Source organism: Elaeis guineensis, chromosome 3 (assembly GCF_000442705.2).
Source record: "Elaeis guineensis isolate ETL-2024a chromosome 3, EG11, whole genome shotgun sequence".
Taxonomy (NCBI): Eukaryota; Viridiplantae; Streptophyta; class Magnoliopsida; order Arecales; family Arecaceae; genus Elaeis; species Elaeis guineensis.
Window position 1 is genome coordinate 62,197,779 of NC_025995.2, and position 15,864 is coordinate 62,213,642.

Here is a 15,864-nt window from a genome sequence, read left to right on the forward strand (position 1 = left end):
TCGTTATGTTTTGGATCTAAATTATTGACTAATTATTCCGCTCTTATTTTAGGATAGCATGATAAGATGCCTTACATACTTATGGAAAGAATTTTTTATGAATATACAGTAGTTGCCATAATCTTCGATTCACAATTTCAGATCGAAAGCATGACACCCCCTCCTCACTAACATAGCTTGCTTTGTTCACTCTGCATTCTCATCTTTACACCCATTATCTTGCACGTCCGCACATTTGTTATTCTCTAACATTATAACATACATGAACAATAAATGATAAGAACCTAATGGCAGTAAACACTAAAAGTGGAAAGTTCAATCACATTCCCTTTTAATCTAAATAAGTAAAGGATTCACATAAGTTATGTCATTGGAACAAATTTTAGCAGAATTTAACAATTAACAAATTACGAGAAGAATACTGGTGATCATAAAAAAAATCAAACTAGTTTGAAAGCAAAATTGCAACTTTATTTTAATCTCTCCAATATTGACCACTCTAGAGTATAGATACATTTACAAGAGAACACTAGAATATAGGCATCGGTTTAAGCTGAATTAAAGTACATTCTCTTTATCTAAGCTCAAAAGGTAAGCAACCAAACCCACAACAGGTATGAACCTTAGATTCCTCACAATCTGTTCATTATTCTTCTTCACATTTTGAAGATTGTCGCCTATCAGCCAAGGCTGAAATATGGCATAAAGACAGATGTCCCATATAAATGCATAAGCCAGCCTCTCTGATCCAACATACCTTTCCAAAAATTCCCAACGATCTGCAATACCTCCAAACCCCATATTGGAGCGACCGAAAATAGTCCACAGTGTTGAAATTAAGCAGACTGTCCCACCAGCTATTCCCACAAATGATGCACCATTTGTCATCAATAAACCCAACTGAGATTGTTTGGAAGGAGAATGCTTCACATCTATGTCATTAAGTCGCATCGCCATGTAAGGTATCAAGAAAGCTATGGACATCATTGCATGAAAAAAGAAAATAGTTGTCAGTGGAAAGGATGAAAGATAAAAGGTAAAATTAGATATCATTTTCTTGTACAGAAATGAATTTGGAGTTCAAAATAAAGCATACTATTTGTGAGGAACATCTGAAAACCCCACAAGAGGTCTAAAGATCCTTTATATCTGTCTCTCTGACAATCAGTGAATAGCAATGGAGCAAACAGAAGTGTCCATCCAATTACAAAATTGAATAATCCCTCAGCCATCTAGAAAAACAAAAGAAACTCAAATTGAAAATTTGAAGTTAACAAATGATAAACTTTAAAGATAGAAAAACAAATTGAATAATCTGTAGGTGCTTTTTAGCATCTTACGGGGTGAAGCACTGGTGCTTCCAGCACATGAATGCCAACTACACTGCCAACAAATGCACCAACCGAATTAGTAAATTGAAGATACAGCAAACATGCATAATAAACATGAGCATGATGGAGCCGCATTTTCAGGTGCACACAAGATGAACAAATACAATGTAACAAAATTATGGAATTCAGGAAGACAAATAACTCAACAATGAGAATTTACTTATCACAATGTACTAGGGAACAGAGCACTTATTCACAACAAAAATTATGGACTACCTCACTGGTCTCTCTTGACAAGAAGTACCTGACACAAATTACCAAGATTTGACAGTCTTTAGATATGATGTTTATGTCAAACATTAGATGTGAATGAGGTGGGAAACAACTAAAGCATAAGATACATAGACTTTAACATGAATATGTGCTCATCACTGAGGTCTTTGGATGTCAGCATAGATTGCGCCTAGATAAACTAAACCTCAGATGAAAATGAGGTAAAGGCCAGTTACAGGATAGAAGAAATTTGAGGAAGAAAGCACCACCCAGGAGCCTTCGTGGAGAAGGGTGCAATCAGAAAAAACCAGGATACGTGATTCAACTCAAAAACTGATTTTCCATATCTTGAGTTTTGTTCCCACCATTAACCCATTCCTAGTAGCAAGCATATATAAAAGAAATCCAGGTGAAATTTGAACCAGCAGCCAAACAACCCCTTAATGTGTATACTGCCCCATCTGTGATATGACTGCAAATGCAATCCTGCATTGTCCCCTCTATGAGACAGCAAAACCTTTTACAGCCTTGTGCTAGCAAACTTAAAACGCTCCATATGTCCTCATAGAAATTTGCAACTGTTATGTACAAACAAAAAGAAGATGAAAATGTGCAATCAAGAATTTGCAAGGAATTGAAAATGCATATGTGAACCTCCAGCTCATGGAATCTCAAAGATAGCAAAAAAAAATGATGAACCATTGAGGGTTCCCTCAGATGACGCAAAAGATAGCATGGAGATACCTATTGAGAAAGTGAGAAAGAGTCCAACAGCATGAAACTTTGGAGAAGGTAAACATCAAAGACAAAAACAATTCATTAACCATTCAAGTTATAAAAGGAATCAACAACATTTATTATATTTTAACTGCTGACAATTTATGATGCTTCTGACGCCAGTGCTAAAGCCCATCATTGCTCATGGTTACTAATGATGTAACACATGGAAATGAAGAATCCAACAATGTGCCATTGTTGATTCTGCTCTTTTTGTTGAGCAGCGCTGTTGTTTGGCTACCCAATATCATTTCTAATACTCCACATTATCTTTACCATGAGAAACATCATGGTACTACAATCCTATTCACTACTACTAGGAAAGATGAGAGAAGCATCAGGATTGCAGGGAGATATGGACCCAGAGGAAGGAATAAAAGGTTTCCTCATCTTTGTTGTCATTTCTGCAATATATTTTGAGAATTGGTGATTGGATGCAAGACTATTGGACAGGGCTCAGTTCTGGGTATGTGCACAGAAGTTTCTGCATAAGCAATCCTGTACCTGCATTGTTCATCTGAAACAGCCTTAGACACTACCTTCAGATGACAAAGGGATGTCAAGTGTGAAAAATGGGTGGAAGCAGTCTGTCTTGGGCCATCATTGAAGCAGATGTGCAGAAATCTATATGCTTGCATCCAGAATAAGCCTTGTCCCATGATTATAGGAATAGCATTCTCTGCTTGGATTGCATGGTTGTTGAAAATGACCAATATTTTAGTTGGAGGAGAGCAAGAAGTCCACTAACAACAGCATCTGAAAGAAAACCCTTATAGTTTAAGAAACCAAGACCCTATTAAAACTTAAAAAATGCAACAGATGATTTATATAGATCTTTAACAGAATATAACTCTAGTAACTTATGACAAGCCATTGATCGATTTAAATTACTTATTTTTATATTCTTTACTATTTTAAAAAAAATGAAAATGGTGAATTTTGGCTTATTACTTTCTAAATCTCATTTGTTAGCTCATCAAGCAAAAATCACTAGTTTATCTTCTATCTAATCTTAGCTAAAATGGAAGTTCAGCCAATTAACTTCCTTTTTGGATGAATAATGGGATAGCATATAATTTCTCCTTCCTTTCTTGATCACTTGATTCACTCATATCTCTTCAATCAGAAATCAATGAATCTTAGATTTTTGATTGCTATGACTATTGAATTTAAAAGATTCCAGTGCAATATGGTCATGTATCCCATTTAAGTCACTTTCTCTCTCACATGACATCCATTTTATAAAATCTAATCTATACTATGTTTGAAATTTTATGTTTATTTTTATTTTATGATTAAATAAGAACCTAACACTTTAGGAGGCTGTTTGCTTGCATGCAATTCATTTGCCTATAATTGGAATTGTAATTGTAAGAAGGGACCTTGTTTAGCTCGTTGTAATTGAAAACCACAAATGCAATTACAACTGTTAGGCTGTTCAATGTGGAAAGCAATATGGTTGGCTTGTGCTTAAGCTAGTATGGTTATCCCCCTGACAAACAGTGAATAGGATGTATATTTTGCTCTTTGTAATTGAAAACTGCAAATGCAATAACAACTGTTAGGTTGTTCAATGCGGAGAGCAATTTGGTTGCCCTGTACTTGAGCTAGTAAGGTTATCCCCCTGAAAAAGAGTGAATAGTATGTATATTTTCTATTATAGTAATACTTATCATATTATTTTTTAATTATAATGAAAAAATATTATTGCTTTAGAATTATCATTAGATTAGTATAGAAATAATTATTATAGTAATTATACTGATATAAAATATTTTGATATGATAATATCTAGAAATATTACTATGGTCATAGATATATTTATAATGTGCACTATAATAACTAATAATTATTACTGATTATTTATTATATAATAATATATAATTGTATAATAAATATAATAATAATCTATAGTTATAAATAACTATACATTGTTTATTTTATACAATTATAAATATTATTATAATATTATATATAGACTACAAAAGGAATCATTGCATACAATAATAATAACAATAATAAGTAATAATTAAATAAACATATTAGTGGTTGGAGTGGTGAGGGGCTTGCCAAAAGGACTTTTTCAACTGCAAGGAATCTTGTAATTGGAACTATGATAAATTTTGGCTGCAGTTCCAATTACAACTTTTTTTGAGCCTCTTTTTGTAGTTGAATTGCAGCCTTGAGCCCACAGTTGCAATTGCAGGCATACCAACACTTGTTTTGGATGCCTGCAATTCCATTGCAGCCAACAGCAGCTGCAGACTGCAATTACAGGCAAACAAATAGGCCCTGGGATGCACTTGGCATCATCATTAGTTTATCACATTTTAAAACTCAGAAAATAAAATTTTGTTTCTTTTTTTCTAATTTTTTGAAAATGAAAACTTGTTGGCAGTCACTATTGTTTTTTATTTTATATAACAAAAAATAGAAGGAAGAGAGGGAAAGGAAAAGAAAAAGCAGAAGAAGGAAAAGAATAAGAGAAGAGGAAACGAAGGGAAGAAGGGTAGAGAAGTAGCAAATCCAGCCAGCTAGTATGCTATTCACCTAGATTGCGCCAATCTGGGCTAGATGGAAAGGATAAGAACAATAGGAGGAGAAGGAAGAGAAGAAGGGGAGAACAGGAACAAAAGGAGAAGAGGAGAGAAAAAAAATCCAGTCAATATCTAGATGAATGGAGGAAGCATAGCAGTGGCCAGATTGTAGATCGAAGTAGAGAATTGTTGAGTGTTAGAGAGAGTTCAGGTCTCACACAGTCCCTAATTGGTGAAGAAAAGAGAAAACCCTGAATGGTTTTTCCTCTCAGAAAAAGTAATCTATTTTAAAAAGTTTTTACTTTTTTCCAAAAGCTTGAGTTCAGTTTTCTAAAAGACAAAAAACGGAAACATGCATATAAAAGAAGTTTCTCGCCTGGTTTTCATGCTTCATTTTTAAACCAAAATTGGAAACTGCAATGATAGAAACATGCTGTTGCTGACCCAAGAAGTCACCCAAATATCACAATGAGTTTAAATTATCTTGAAGCCTGAACTGAATTTTCAACTCCTAATGATAGAACTTTGACAAAATCTTCTACATGCAACATGAATCAAGAGTTTGCCTTGCTAACAAGTATAAATCATTGTTTAGGTGAACATGTATGGTCTTGTGAGGTTTTTTAGTTAACTTTGCGATGCAGCCGACATAAGTCTGCTGATCTGATGGATATACAGAAGTACATTTAACATTAGATTACCATTCTTGGGGAAAAAAGAAAATCAATCTCATGTTCATCAAAGACTTCTTCTGTCCTCATAACCTTTTTGGATATGGTCCAAGAATTACTTTAATCATGAATACAGCTTAAACTGGGATCTGTTAAGTATAATTCTAGGACATCAATGTAATCTCACTCTCTTAAACTTTCCAACACATAAATATAAATCACTTAAAATTTAAAAGGAAAAACTTGGTTCAAGCATCATGAATTACAACCTGATCAAAGAACCAAATTCTACCAAAAAGGAAGGGTTGTCATCACAAAAGAAGCATGGCAAATCAGATAGTCTTTACATGGACAGAAAGTAAAGAGTTCTGGTGCAGTAATACAGGATAGCATGCAGGACCTATACCGAAGATGGCAGGGGACCAGACAGCTGGACTGAGTGCTGTTGGCCTACTGTGCTGGTTGTTATGAGCAAGATTTGGGCTTCAATTTTAGTTAAAATTTTTTTATCATCACCATCCAAACAAAGTGCTCAATGCTTGCATTGCCAACAACCATGTGCAAAGATAACAAGTGCCTTGAATTTGATTGCATCATAGGCTTTCCTCCTTGCATTTTACATATTTATTTTCTTTAGGAAGTAACAAGTCTCAAGTACTCCTGAGAAAGACATACCTCAACTTTTGAAAGTGCAAATATATTCTAAACTTTAACAGAAGCAATAATATCAATGGATAATGTATTCCCTATGTATCACCTTCACTACATTCGTAGCAGGATTTCATAAAAATGAAAGTTAGAAAAAGGTATTCTGATCCACATGACTACACCAGATCTTCATCTCTAGCATAAAGGACCAAAAGTTATTATAAAAGTTTGCAGAATTTTCCAGTGGAAAAGAAAATTAAGATGAAAGGGATGGATGTTCAGAAGCAATGTGATTCTTTAGTATTATGGACATTTTTCAAGATCTAGCTGAATCTTTTAAGAGATTTAGAGTCATTATGCTATACAAGATCTCTCAACTCAAAAATCCATCGTATAGTAGTCTTTTGCTTTTCATTTTCCCACAGCATTAAATGTGGCATGAACCATGAATTGCACATGTATTTTAAATGACAAACAGATCAAGCATTTGACAAGAAATCGGTGAGATGCATCACCATGATAATAGCAATAATGTTTCTCAGAACCTTTCACTTAACAAACTGAAAAGTTAAAGTTCTTAGTCTAAAAGGTAGATCAGCCTAGTGCATTTGGTAAAGGGGATAAAGGGGAACATCCCCCCAAATCGCAGGTTATCCTGCCAAACACCCCAAAACAGACCATGGAATAGCCTTATTCAAATAAGTCGAAAAAGTGGGCTTATTCGGATAATACTTTTCCACTAAATTGGCAGAATAGAATTATCCAGAGGAATATGAGAAACTTATCGTCTCCACTTATGATTTTGCCTATATCCACTCTTTAGACACAGCAAAAACCAGGAGGGCAATTTTATCCTTGTTATGAAATCCAGATCATTATGAAAATCAACGTGCTCACTTATTCCCTCCACCTATCTCTACAACCAAACACTAAAAACGGGACTTATCCCATGAAATTTACTACAACAATAAGGTGGATAACCTTCCAAAAGTTATCACTCTATCAAATGCAAAACATTAAAACTCATGTTACTTCTTTTCTAAAACAATGAACAAACTTGTTTAACTAGAAAAAAAATCATGGAATAAGTGCTTTCTACAATGTGTTCTAACCAGGAAATGGTAGGGCAGTAGCTTATATCTAATTCAAATTACTGAAGATGGAATTTGTATTGACTATTGAAAATAAAAATATAATTTAGATGCCACTGAGTTCCAAACAGTAATATACTCAGAAACGAGGTGATTATCTTAGACCATGACTTGCAAACATGCCAAATGCTAAATCTTTCTTTCATATGCAAAATTAAAACACATGAAAAATCTTAAGGAACAATCTCAATGAGAAAACGATCTAAAAATATGATGTTAAAAAAATAATGTTTTGACATTCAAAACGAACTTACCAGTGTTTAGCAAGGGCAAAATAAAGAAGAAATTGAGGGACAGGCCCGCGATATCATTGATTGTGTCCAACTTTATAGCCCATACTGGGTCACCCTGCTGACAAGTTACTAATCAATACCAAAAAATGAATGGAGATTTTTGCTTCTTTTCCTTTTCTTATTTTTTCACCTTAGAATAATAATTGCAAACCAAGAAAACACTTTCTTTTTCACAAAAAGACAATTATCAATATCTGGCACGTGATTTCTGCAATATATTTTAAGTACAAACAGAAATCTACATTCTGGAATCAAGAGTTACAATGCCTATAGTCACTCCACATATAAACTCCAAAACCAAATATCGTTTTCCTTTTCTCTCGTCCATTGTGATAGGAGTGACTCCAAGTTCATGAGACTGAAATATCAGTGGTTTACCTATATTTGTTCAATAGTGTTCTATATGCATTGAGGTTATATTCAATTTTTCATGGACAGCAGCATACATATCTAGTTCTAATTATGAAGATTTGTGTCAACAAGTCAAACTTTTGTTTAAGTGTTTAAATGTTCACAGCATCTGTATGTATCACCAACAAGCATTTAAAAGACACTAAAATTTTAAAATACAAAATTTTCCTAGCAAATATTTGTCTGACTTCTTTGTATCTTTTGATAATACTGCATGCCATTTCACATAGTTCTTGTCAATACTCAGCCCCCAAAACTCAGCCAAGCCCATGATATATACTTCAAACCTACCATGTGGCTCACATGTTTGGGCACTAGAAAAAATATTTTAATATAATCTATTTCGCTCGGCAGTATGAACAAACTGAAATGCATTACCTGGGGCATACTGTTTTGCAAATTGACGTTTACTGAGCATAAAAGGATGCTAACTATGATATAGTTGTTCAAGTCCATAACCAAAAGGAAGATTCAAGTTTTTCAGGGCTTATAGTATCTAAAAGGAAGTTGAGGAAAAATTTCACAAGGTGGGACCCAATTGCAACATCTACCATTGAATTCTTGCATAAACTGCTTTAAGCCATGCTTTTCTGAAATGAAAACAAATGATAAATGCTTTAGAGTGAGGCCAGGAAGCATCCTCATGCTAAATAGTGGTGCTATCATTATGACTAGAGTTCGTACATGCTTGGACTGAAGCATGTAATAGTTTATGCATGCAATGATAACCTAGCTAAAACAGCATATATGGATTCTATATTTATCAATATACAATCATGAGATGTCTTTTACAGAATTGAGAACAAGATTGCTGCTAATATTGTCAAAATAATATAAAGAATGCTGTTTGTGGACTTTTGTTGTAACTTGGAATTGTGATCTGCTGACGTTCATCTAGATTTTTATTGGGTTCTTGGGCCACTAATTTTGAATATGTATTAACAACCAGCACATGCTCCCAGGGCATCATGGCCATCAGCCCACTAGAAAGGATCATTTGATTATCAAGCATAAAGATAATATGTATTAATGACCAGCACATGTTCCAGGCGCATCATGGCCATCAGCCCACAAGAATTGATCATTTGATTGTAAAGCATATAGATAATACATATTAATGACGAGCACATGTTCCAGAGGCATCCTGGCCATGAGCCCACTAGAATTGATCATTTGATTGCAGAGCATATGGATCACATGTAGCCTGGTTGTGCTCATTGGCACCATTCTCCTCACTTGTTACTTCTTTCAACATAGTTTTTCTTTTCTTCCACTCCATTCTTCCTGTACTTGATGATCTATGTGTCTCATCAGGTAATAAAAAGGTATTTCCTTTAGTTCTACTTCTCTGTCTTTAATCTATTTCTTCTTGCTGCATGTTTTATCATTTACTGCAGAATTTTGATTTGTTTAATAATTGGTTGAGCCTTCACATCATTCTTAACCTTTAATGCCCTATCTCAGAATGTTCAGACATAGAATGGAGGTGTTATGAATGCAATAGCAAAAGATCTAAAGATAGGGAACAAATTAAATAAAACATTTGCATAAAGGTCAAGAGTAAATGTTAGAAAGGGAAGTTTGTAATTGGATGCTAAAATATTCATAAAAAGCTTTATGCTACCCACACAGGCTATTCTAGAGTACATTGAGAATCTCTGCACAGATATGAACATCCCAAATTCAGAATAATGAAAGAGAATAATTATTCAAGAATGAGATGCTTGTTGAAGGAGCAAGGATGCTAGCATATCTTGTGTTGCTTCAGCCTTTTTTACTTTGTCAGATGTCTCCACATTACTGAAGAACTGTCATATTCTCATGGATAGAATGTAATCACCAGATAAATTGACATATTAGTATAATATCTTGCATGACATGACATTATTGATTGTGCCAGAGATTCTGTTCTTGCAAGTCTCCTCTTTTTCTTTCCTAGGGTTTCTTCTAATAACCGAAACCCAACTTAAAGATGAGGAAGACTATCCATGACTAATTAACAATAAAAGGTTAGCGAGCATTACTTTGGAGAAACACCAAAACATTGGGTCAGCCATATCTGCAACAGGTGGTGGTCTAAAACACTCGTTGACCTAACGGCTTTTCGATTAATTTACTGATATCAATTAAACTTTTGTCCCTGTGATTGCGAAAACAGAACAACACAGCCAAGAGATAGAAGACCATTACCAATACATTAATGTCATAGAGAAGAACAGATGCTTTGCTACTCAGCATTGCATGACATTAGTAGATCTCTATATGATGATCGAATCACAAGAGACTTTAGCAAGAAGAAGAGGATGTGTACCGGAGCATAAGGAAGAAGGAAGAGCCAGAGAATGTAAACGGCCTCGGCGGCCCACAGCGCAGCCTGCAGCATCCGCCGCGACGGCCAGCCCTCCGCCGGCGAGACATCGTTGCCTTTCTTGACCGTGCACGGAGCTGGGCCTCTGAACGGCAATCGGCGGCCGAGGAGGAATCCGCCACTTCTTCCACTGATCGTCGGCCGACGCCGAGACCTCCACGCTGCCGGCGTTCCTCTAAAGCAACCATGGAGGAGGATCTGGGAAGGAAGAGCCGAAGACGGATGGAGATGAGGGGCGGTCAGGTTGCTGCAAAGTAGCAATCCCCACGCCATCTTTGTTCCGGCGAGACCGTGATTCAGTACCAAAGCTGCAGCAGTATCGAGTCCATCATCACCAGTTTTTAGATCCAATCCGAGCAGAGCAATTTGGTGGCAGAAGTTGCGGCCACGTTCACTGGTAGCTCGCTGTCACGTTACCGGATTCTCCACCATTGGAAACATTCGCTGCTTCGGTGGGAGTGGCTTGGGGTCCAAGATATGGTTCCAAGTACAACTCATTGGCTTGGATGGGTCAGACGAGGATCATGTCCAATTTCGGATGGGATCTTATTTAGAGGGTTTGGTGTGGATATTTTGAGTAATTTGTGATAGGTACTTTGGGTTCATTTGTGTTGATTGGATCAGGTTCAATTCTATATGGTCATCTCTGACCCCAATGAGCCTTTCTGGGTTAGCCTCAAATTGGGTTGGATTACTGGATTACAACTAAGGTCCAAATCTGATTTAAGTTATTGCACTATGTTGCTGCTGTGGACATGTAATATTCGATTGTTTTGAAGGTGCAAGGAGTAGAAAGTTTAATTCCTTTCAACTTGTTCAAAAAGTAGACATTTATATATTTCTAGATGGTTGAATCTTGGTAAGTGATGACCCATTTATCTCTAAGTTCTGAACTTCTTGTTCTCTTAGCGGTCATGCTTCTCTTTTTTTTTTAATCTCCAGTTGAAAGCACTGTTATTAAACCCGGCCCGGCCCGGCCGGTCGGACCGCAAACCCGGTGACCCGATCAGAAGACCGGGCCGGTTATCTAATTAAACTGTTTATGTTTAAAATTTGGTTAAAACCGTATGAACCGGCCGGTTGAACCGTGAACCATCTGACCCGGTCGAACCCGGTTGAGCCGTGAAATTAAAAATCAAAATTCTGATTCGAGATCGTTCGACTTCCTGGCTTCCTCCCGTCGTCCCCGTCCCTTCGTCTCTTTGTTCCCGAGCTCAAACCCCAGCGGCCCAAGGGCCCCAACCTCAGCCAGTCCGCCATCTTCCCTCGGCGTCGTCGGCGACGAAATCAACAGCGGCAGCCGGCAGCGGAGGAGAGGAGAACCGAGTCTTCTCCGTCTCCGGTCAGCCGGTGAGTAATCTCAGTCTAACTCTTTTTTTTTTTCCAAATCTCCGGAGTCCGGCAGCTCTGCTCCGTCCGCTTCCTCCAAGGCTCCAACCGCGAGTCCGCGACGGTCCTCCTCTGCTCGCCCTCCTCTGCCTCTTTCTTCTCCGCTCGGCCACCTTCGCCCTCCGCCTCCTCCTCCTCCGCCGTTCGCCTCCTCTTCCTCCGCTCGATCCCCTCCCCCTCTGCCTCCTCCTCCGTCGGCTCCTTCCCCCCTCCGCCATCTCCTCCTCCTCCGTATGCTCGACTCCCTCCCCCCTCTGCCTCCTCCTCCCTCGGCTCCCTCCCCCCTCCGCCGCCTCCTTCTCCTCCTCCATACGCTCAACCCCCTCCCCCCTCGGCCTCCTCCTCCGCTCCGTTCCCTCCCCCCTCTGCCTCCTCCTCCTCCTCCTCCGTACGCTCCCCCCTCTGCCTCCTCCACTCGGCTCCCTCCCCCCTTCGCATCCTCCTCCTCCTCCTCCTCCATATGGCCGTCGGTCGTCCGCCTTCCTCCCCCTTCCGCCGCCTCCTCCTCCTCCGTATACAGCCGCGGACACGGCGAATTTTTTTTTTTTTTTTTAAATGCTGTGACCTGTGAGCAGGAGCCTGTGACTGTCTGCGGACAGTATTACTGTAAACAGTTTTACTGCAGCTGTATTACTGTAAACATCACAGTACAGTAAACACATTCCGTTCCGTGAACATGAAAAATTTTTTTTTTTTTAATGATGCTATGCTGATTGACCCGATAAATATTAAATATTATTTTTTAATTTCTATAATCTGTGATCACCATGAGTTTGACTCTATAGGATCATGGGAAAAAAAAATTTGGATAGAAATGAAAGAAGATGTTGATGACTTCATCTTGTTATTTATTTATTTTATCTTCTACTTATAAATTATAGCTTAATTTAATTTTCTTTGTAGATTATCAAAATGGCCTCTGTTGAGGGAAGTATGCCATCCATGGATGATTCAAGTAATACTTCATCCACTCAAATAACTGGGGTTAGAGGTAAAAGTGATCCTGCATGGAATCATTGTAGAGAAGCTCCTGAACTTAGTGGTAATACCAAAAGGATGAAGTTGGCATGCTTGTATTGTGGAAAGTCATTTGCTAGTGGTGGAATCAATCGCTTCAAACAACATCTTGCAGGAGTAAAAGGAGAAGTAGAACCATGTCGCAAGGTGCCGGCGGATATTCGCCATCAAATGATACAAAATATTCAAGCTATTAGTGAGAAGAAGAAAAGAACAAAGGAAATGGGTGAAGATTACAATCCCTTTAGTGCAAGGCATAAGGAACATGAGGAACAAGTATATTATAGGCAATTAGGTGAAGATGATGACATACAAGAAATTCCTCCCTCATCAAACAAGTCTACGGGTAATGTATTACCTACAAGAGGTAAAAATATAGAAGGTGGAAAAGGAAAACAACTAGAAACAATTAGAAATTATTTCATGCCCAGAACAACTCCTGGTGCTCAACCAACTATAAAAAGCTTGTTGCAAAATAAAGAAGCAGTTGAAAGGTGTGATCTTGCAGTGGCAAAATGGATGATAGATGCATGTGTGCCATTTAATGCTGTCAACTCTAAGTATTATCAGTGCATGATAGATGCAATAGCTAGTATGGGGCCGGGTTACAAAGCTCCAAATTTTCATTCTGTTCGTGGTTATTTGTTAACCAAGAATGTTGATGAGGTGAAAAAGTATGTTGAAAGCTTTCGTGCCACATGGAAGAAAACAGGATGCACAATCATGGCTGATGGATGGACAGATCAGTGTAGGAGAACTTTGATTAATTTTTTAGTTTATTGTCCTAGAGGGACCGTATTTTTGAAAAGTGTGGATGCTTCAGATACCTCAAAGACAGCTGATATGTTGTATAAGTTGTTCAAAGAAATTGTCATGTCCGTTGGTTTTGAAAATGTGGTTCATGTAGTGACTGATAATGCTGCAAACTATGTTGCTGCAGGTAAAAAGTTGGAGCAAGACTTTCCTACACTTTTTTGGTCACCTTGTGCTGCTCATTGTCTTAATCTCATCATGCAAGACATTGGCAAGTTAGTTTCAGTGAAGAACACCGTAGCCCATGCTGCAGGTATCACAAAATATATTTATAATCATTGTTATCCTTTATATTTGATGAGAAAATTTACTAGTGGAAAGGAGATAATTCGTCCGGCACCTACACATTTTGCTATCAATTTTATTGCTTTACAAAGCATATTGGGCCACAAAGATGCATTAAGAGCAATGGTGACTTCTAGAGAGTGGACAACTTCAGCTTATGCTAAAGATAGTAAAGGAAAAAAGCTCACCGATGACGTGCTTAATTCTCTTTTTTGGAATGAATGTGCTACCATTGTTAAACTAACAGAGCCTTTAATTCGAGTTTTGAGGATTGTTGACAGTGATGATAGACCTTCAATGGGTTACTTGTATCATGCTATGCATCAAGCTAGAGATGAAATGATCAAGAGATTTAGAAGGAGAAAGATTGTAGTTGAACCTTATTTGAGAATAGTTGATTCTCGGTGGGATTTGCAATTACACCAAAATCTTCATGCAGCTGGGTTTTGGTTGAATCCCTGTTTTCAATATGACTCAGAACTTATGGATAAACATCCTCGTAGTATTTCTGGACTCTTAGATGTCATAGAGAGATATTCATTTGGTAATCCAACCTTGCAGGGGAACTTAACTAATGAGATGAGATTATTTAGAAATGCAGAAAATGACTTTGGACGCTCATCGGCTATAAATGATCGAAGTCGCTTGGCTCCAGGTAAGCTTGTTCCTTAGTTATGTTCTTATGCTTTCATTAGTTTTATTAATATAAAGTTTTTTCAATTACATTCTATTTTAACAAATACAATATTTTGTATCTAGATGAATGGTGGGTCACCTATGGAAGTTGTGCACCTAATTTGCAAAAGTTAGCTATTCATGTTTTAAGCCAAACTTGTAGTGCATCCGGGTGCGAGAGAAATTGGAGCATCTTCGAACATATTCATTCTAAAAAGAGAAATAGGTTAGAGCATCAAAGGCTTAATGATCTAGTATTTGTGCACTACAATTTGAGACTACAACAAAGGTAATTTTATTGTGAATGATATCCAATTGCTTGTATTTATTTTTTGTTATTTAATTTTCAAACTAACAAATATTAAATACAGGTTTTATTTCAAGGGTCGCAACTATGATCCTATTGACTTTGAATTGTTTGGTGATAATGATGCGTGGATATTAGTCGATGAGCCATCGGAGTTAACTAGTGAGGAATTAGAAACTTTTCACCGTGAATTGGCATCATGTTCTATTCAAGAAAATAATAATAATGGTGAGCGAATTATTTTATTATATAGTTTATGAATAAAATATTATTATAATTTTATTACATATGATTTTTCTTTTTAACTTTTTGTTAAAATTATGGTTTTGTAGATATATTGAACTTGGAAGATTTGGATGGTGATGATGGTGAAAATGATGGAAATGATGCGAATAGGAGAGAAGATGGAGGAGATGAGAACATTGCAACTCAAGAAGATGTTTTTGCAAATATTGACATAAATTTCAGTCCATTAGCTTGAATTTTTATGTTGTGTACTTGTTTATCACTTTTAACTTTTTTTTTAAAAGATATTGAAGTGAAATGTCGTACATTATTATGTACTTGTTTGTTAAAACTTTTCATTTTGCTAGCAGATGTGGATGGTTATGTTTTAAAGTTTAAACTACTAGTTATTATGCATTTATAACTTTATGCCATTAAATCTTTATATTCATCAATATTTTAGTCTAATTATTTGTATTTATAGGATTACAGTTTTGTTTCATTTGTATTTTGATACTTGTAGCATTGAAATATATATTATCAGGATTATTATTGTATTTCTGGATATAAACAGGTTATTAAATTTTAGATTTTATGATTTGTGCATTGACCCGCCGGTTCAACCGTTGACCCGACGGTTGGACCGCTGACCCATTAACCCGGTGCCTTATCCGGGTTAAGGTCCGGGCCGGG

General features: G+C 36.9%; 3 protein-coding genes across 6 annotated transcripts; 2 read left to right on the forward strand and 1 right to left on the reverse strand.

Annotated features, from left to right (window-relative positions):
* Window positions 1-449: 449 nt before the first annotated feature.
* LOC105035666 (uncharacterized) lies at window positions 450-10,950 on the reverse strand. Of its 4 annotated transcripts, none has more exons than XM_010911303.4 (5): window positions 10,404-10,942; window positions 7,643-7,739; window positions 1,341-1,378; window positions 1,097-1,232; window positions 450-974 (listed from the first exon to the last, which is right to left on the reverse strand). In XM_010911303.4, the coding sequence occupies exons 1-5, from the start codon at window positions 10,731-10,733 to the stop codon at window positions 559-561; spliced, it is 1,017 nt and encodes a 338-aa protein (XP_010909605.1). In that variant the 5' UTR covers window positions 10,734-10,942; the 3' UTR covers window positions 450-558. The 4 variants fall into 4 exon arrangements, with proteins under 4 accessions (XP_010909605.1, XP_010909606.1, XP_029117849.1 ...); XM_010911304.4 differs by having other exon boundaries at window positions 7,643-7,736; window positions 10,404-10,934; XM_029262016.2 differs by lacking the exons at window positions 1,097-1,232; window positions 1,341-1,378 and having other exon boundaries at window positions 10,404-10,950.
* A 1,811-nt stretch (window positions 10,951-12,761) lies between these two features.
* Window positions 12,762-13,931, forward strand: LOC140856230 (uncharacterized; the record flags this gene model as incomplete). The annotated part of the gene is made up of 1 exon (XM_073253365.1): window positions 12,762-13,931. A coding segment is annotated over exon 1 (1,170 nt), but the record flags the coding sequence as incomplete, so codon positions are not given.
* Window positions 13,932-13,976: 45 nt separating this feature from the next.
* Window positions 13,977-15,427, forward strand: LOC140856231 (uncharacterized). Its single transcript, XM_073253366.1, has 4 exons — window positions 13,977-14,619; window positions 14,724-14,928; window positions 15,011-15,174; window positions 15,279-15,427. The coding sequence occupies exons 1-4, from the start codon at window positions 13,977-13,979 to the stop codon at window positions 15,425-15,427; spliced, it is 1,161 nt and encodes a 386-aa protein (XP_073109467.1).
* Window positions 15,428-15,864: the final 437 nt, after the last annotated feature.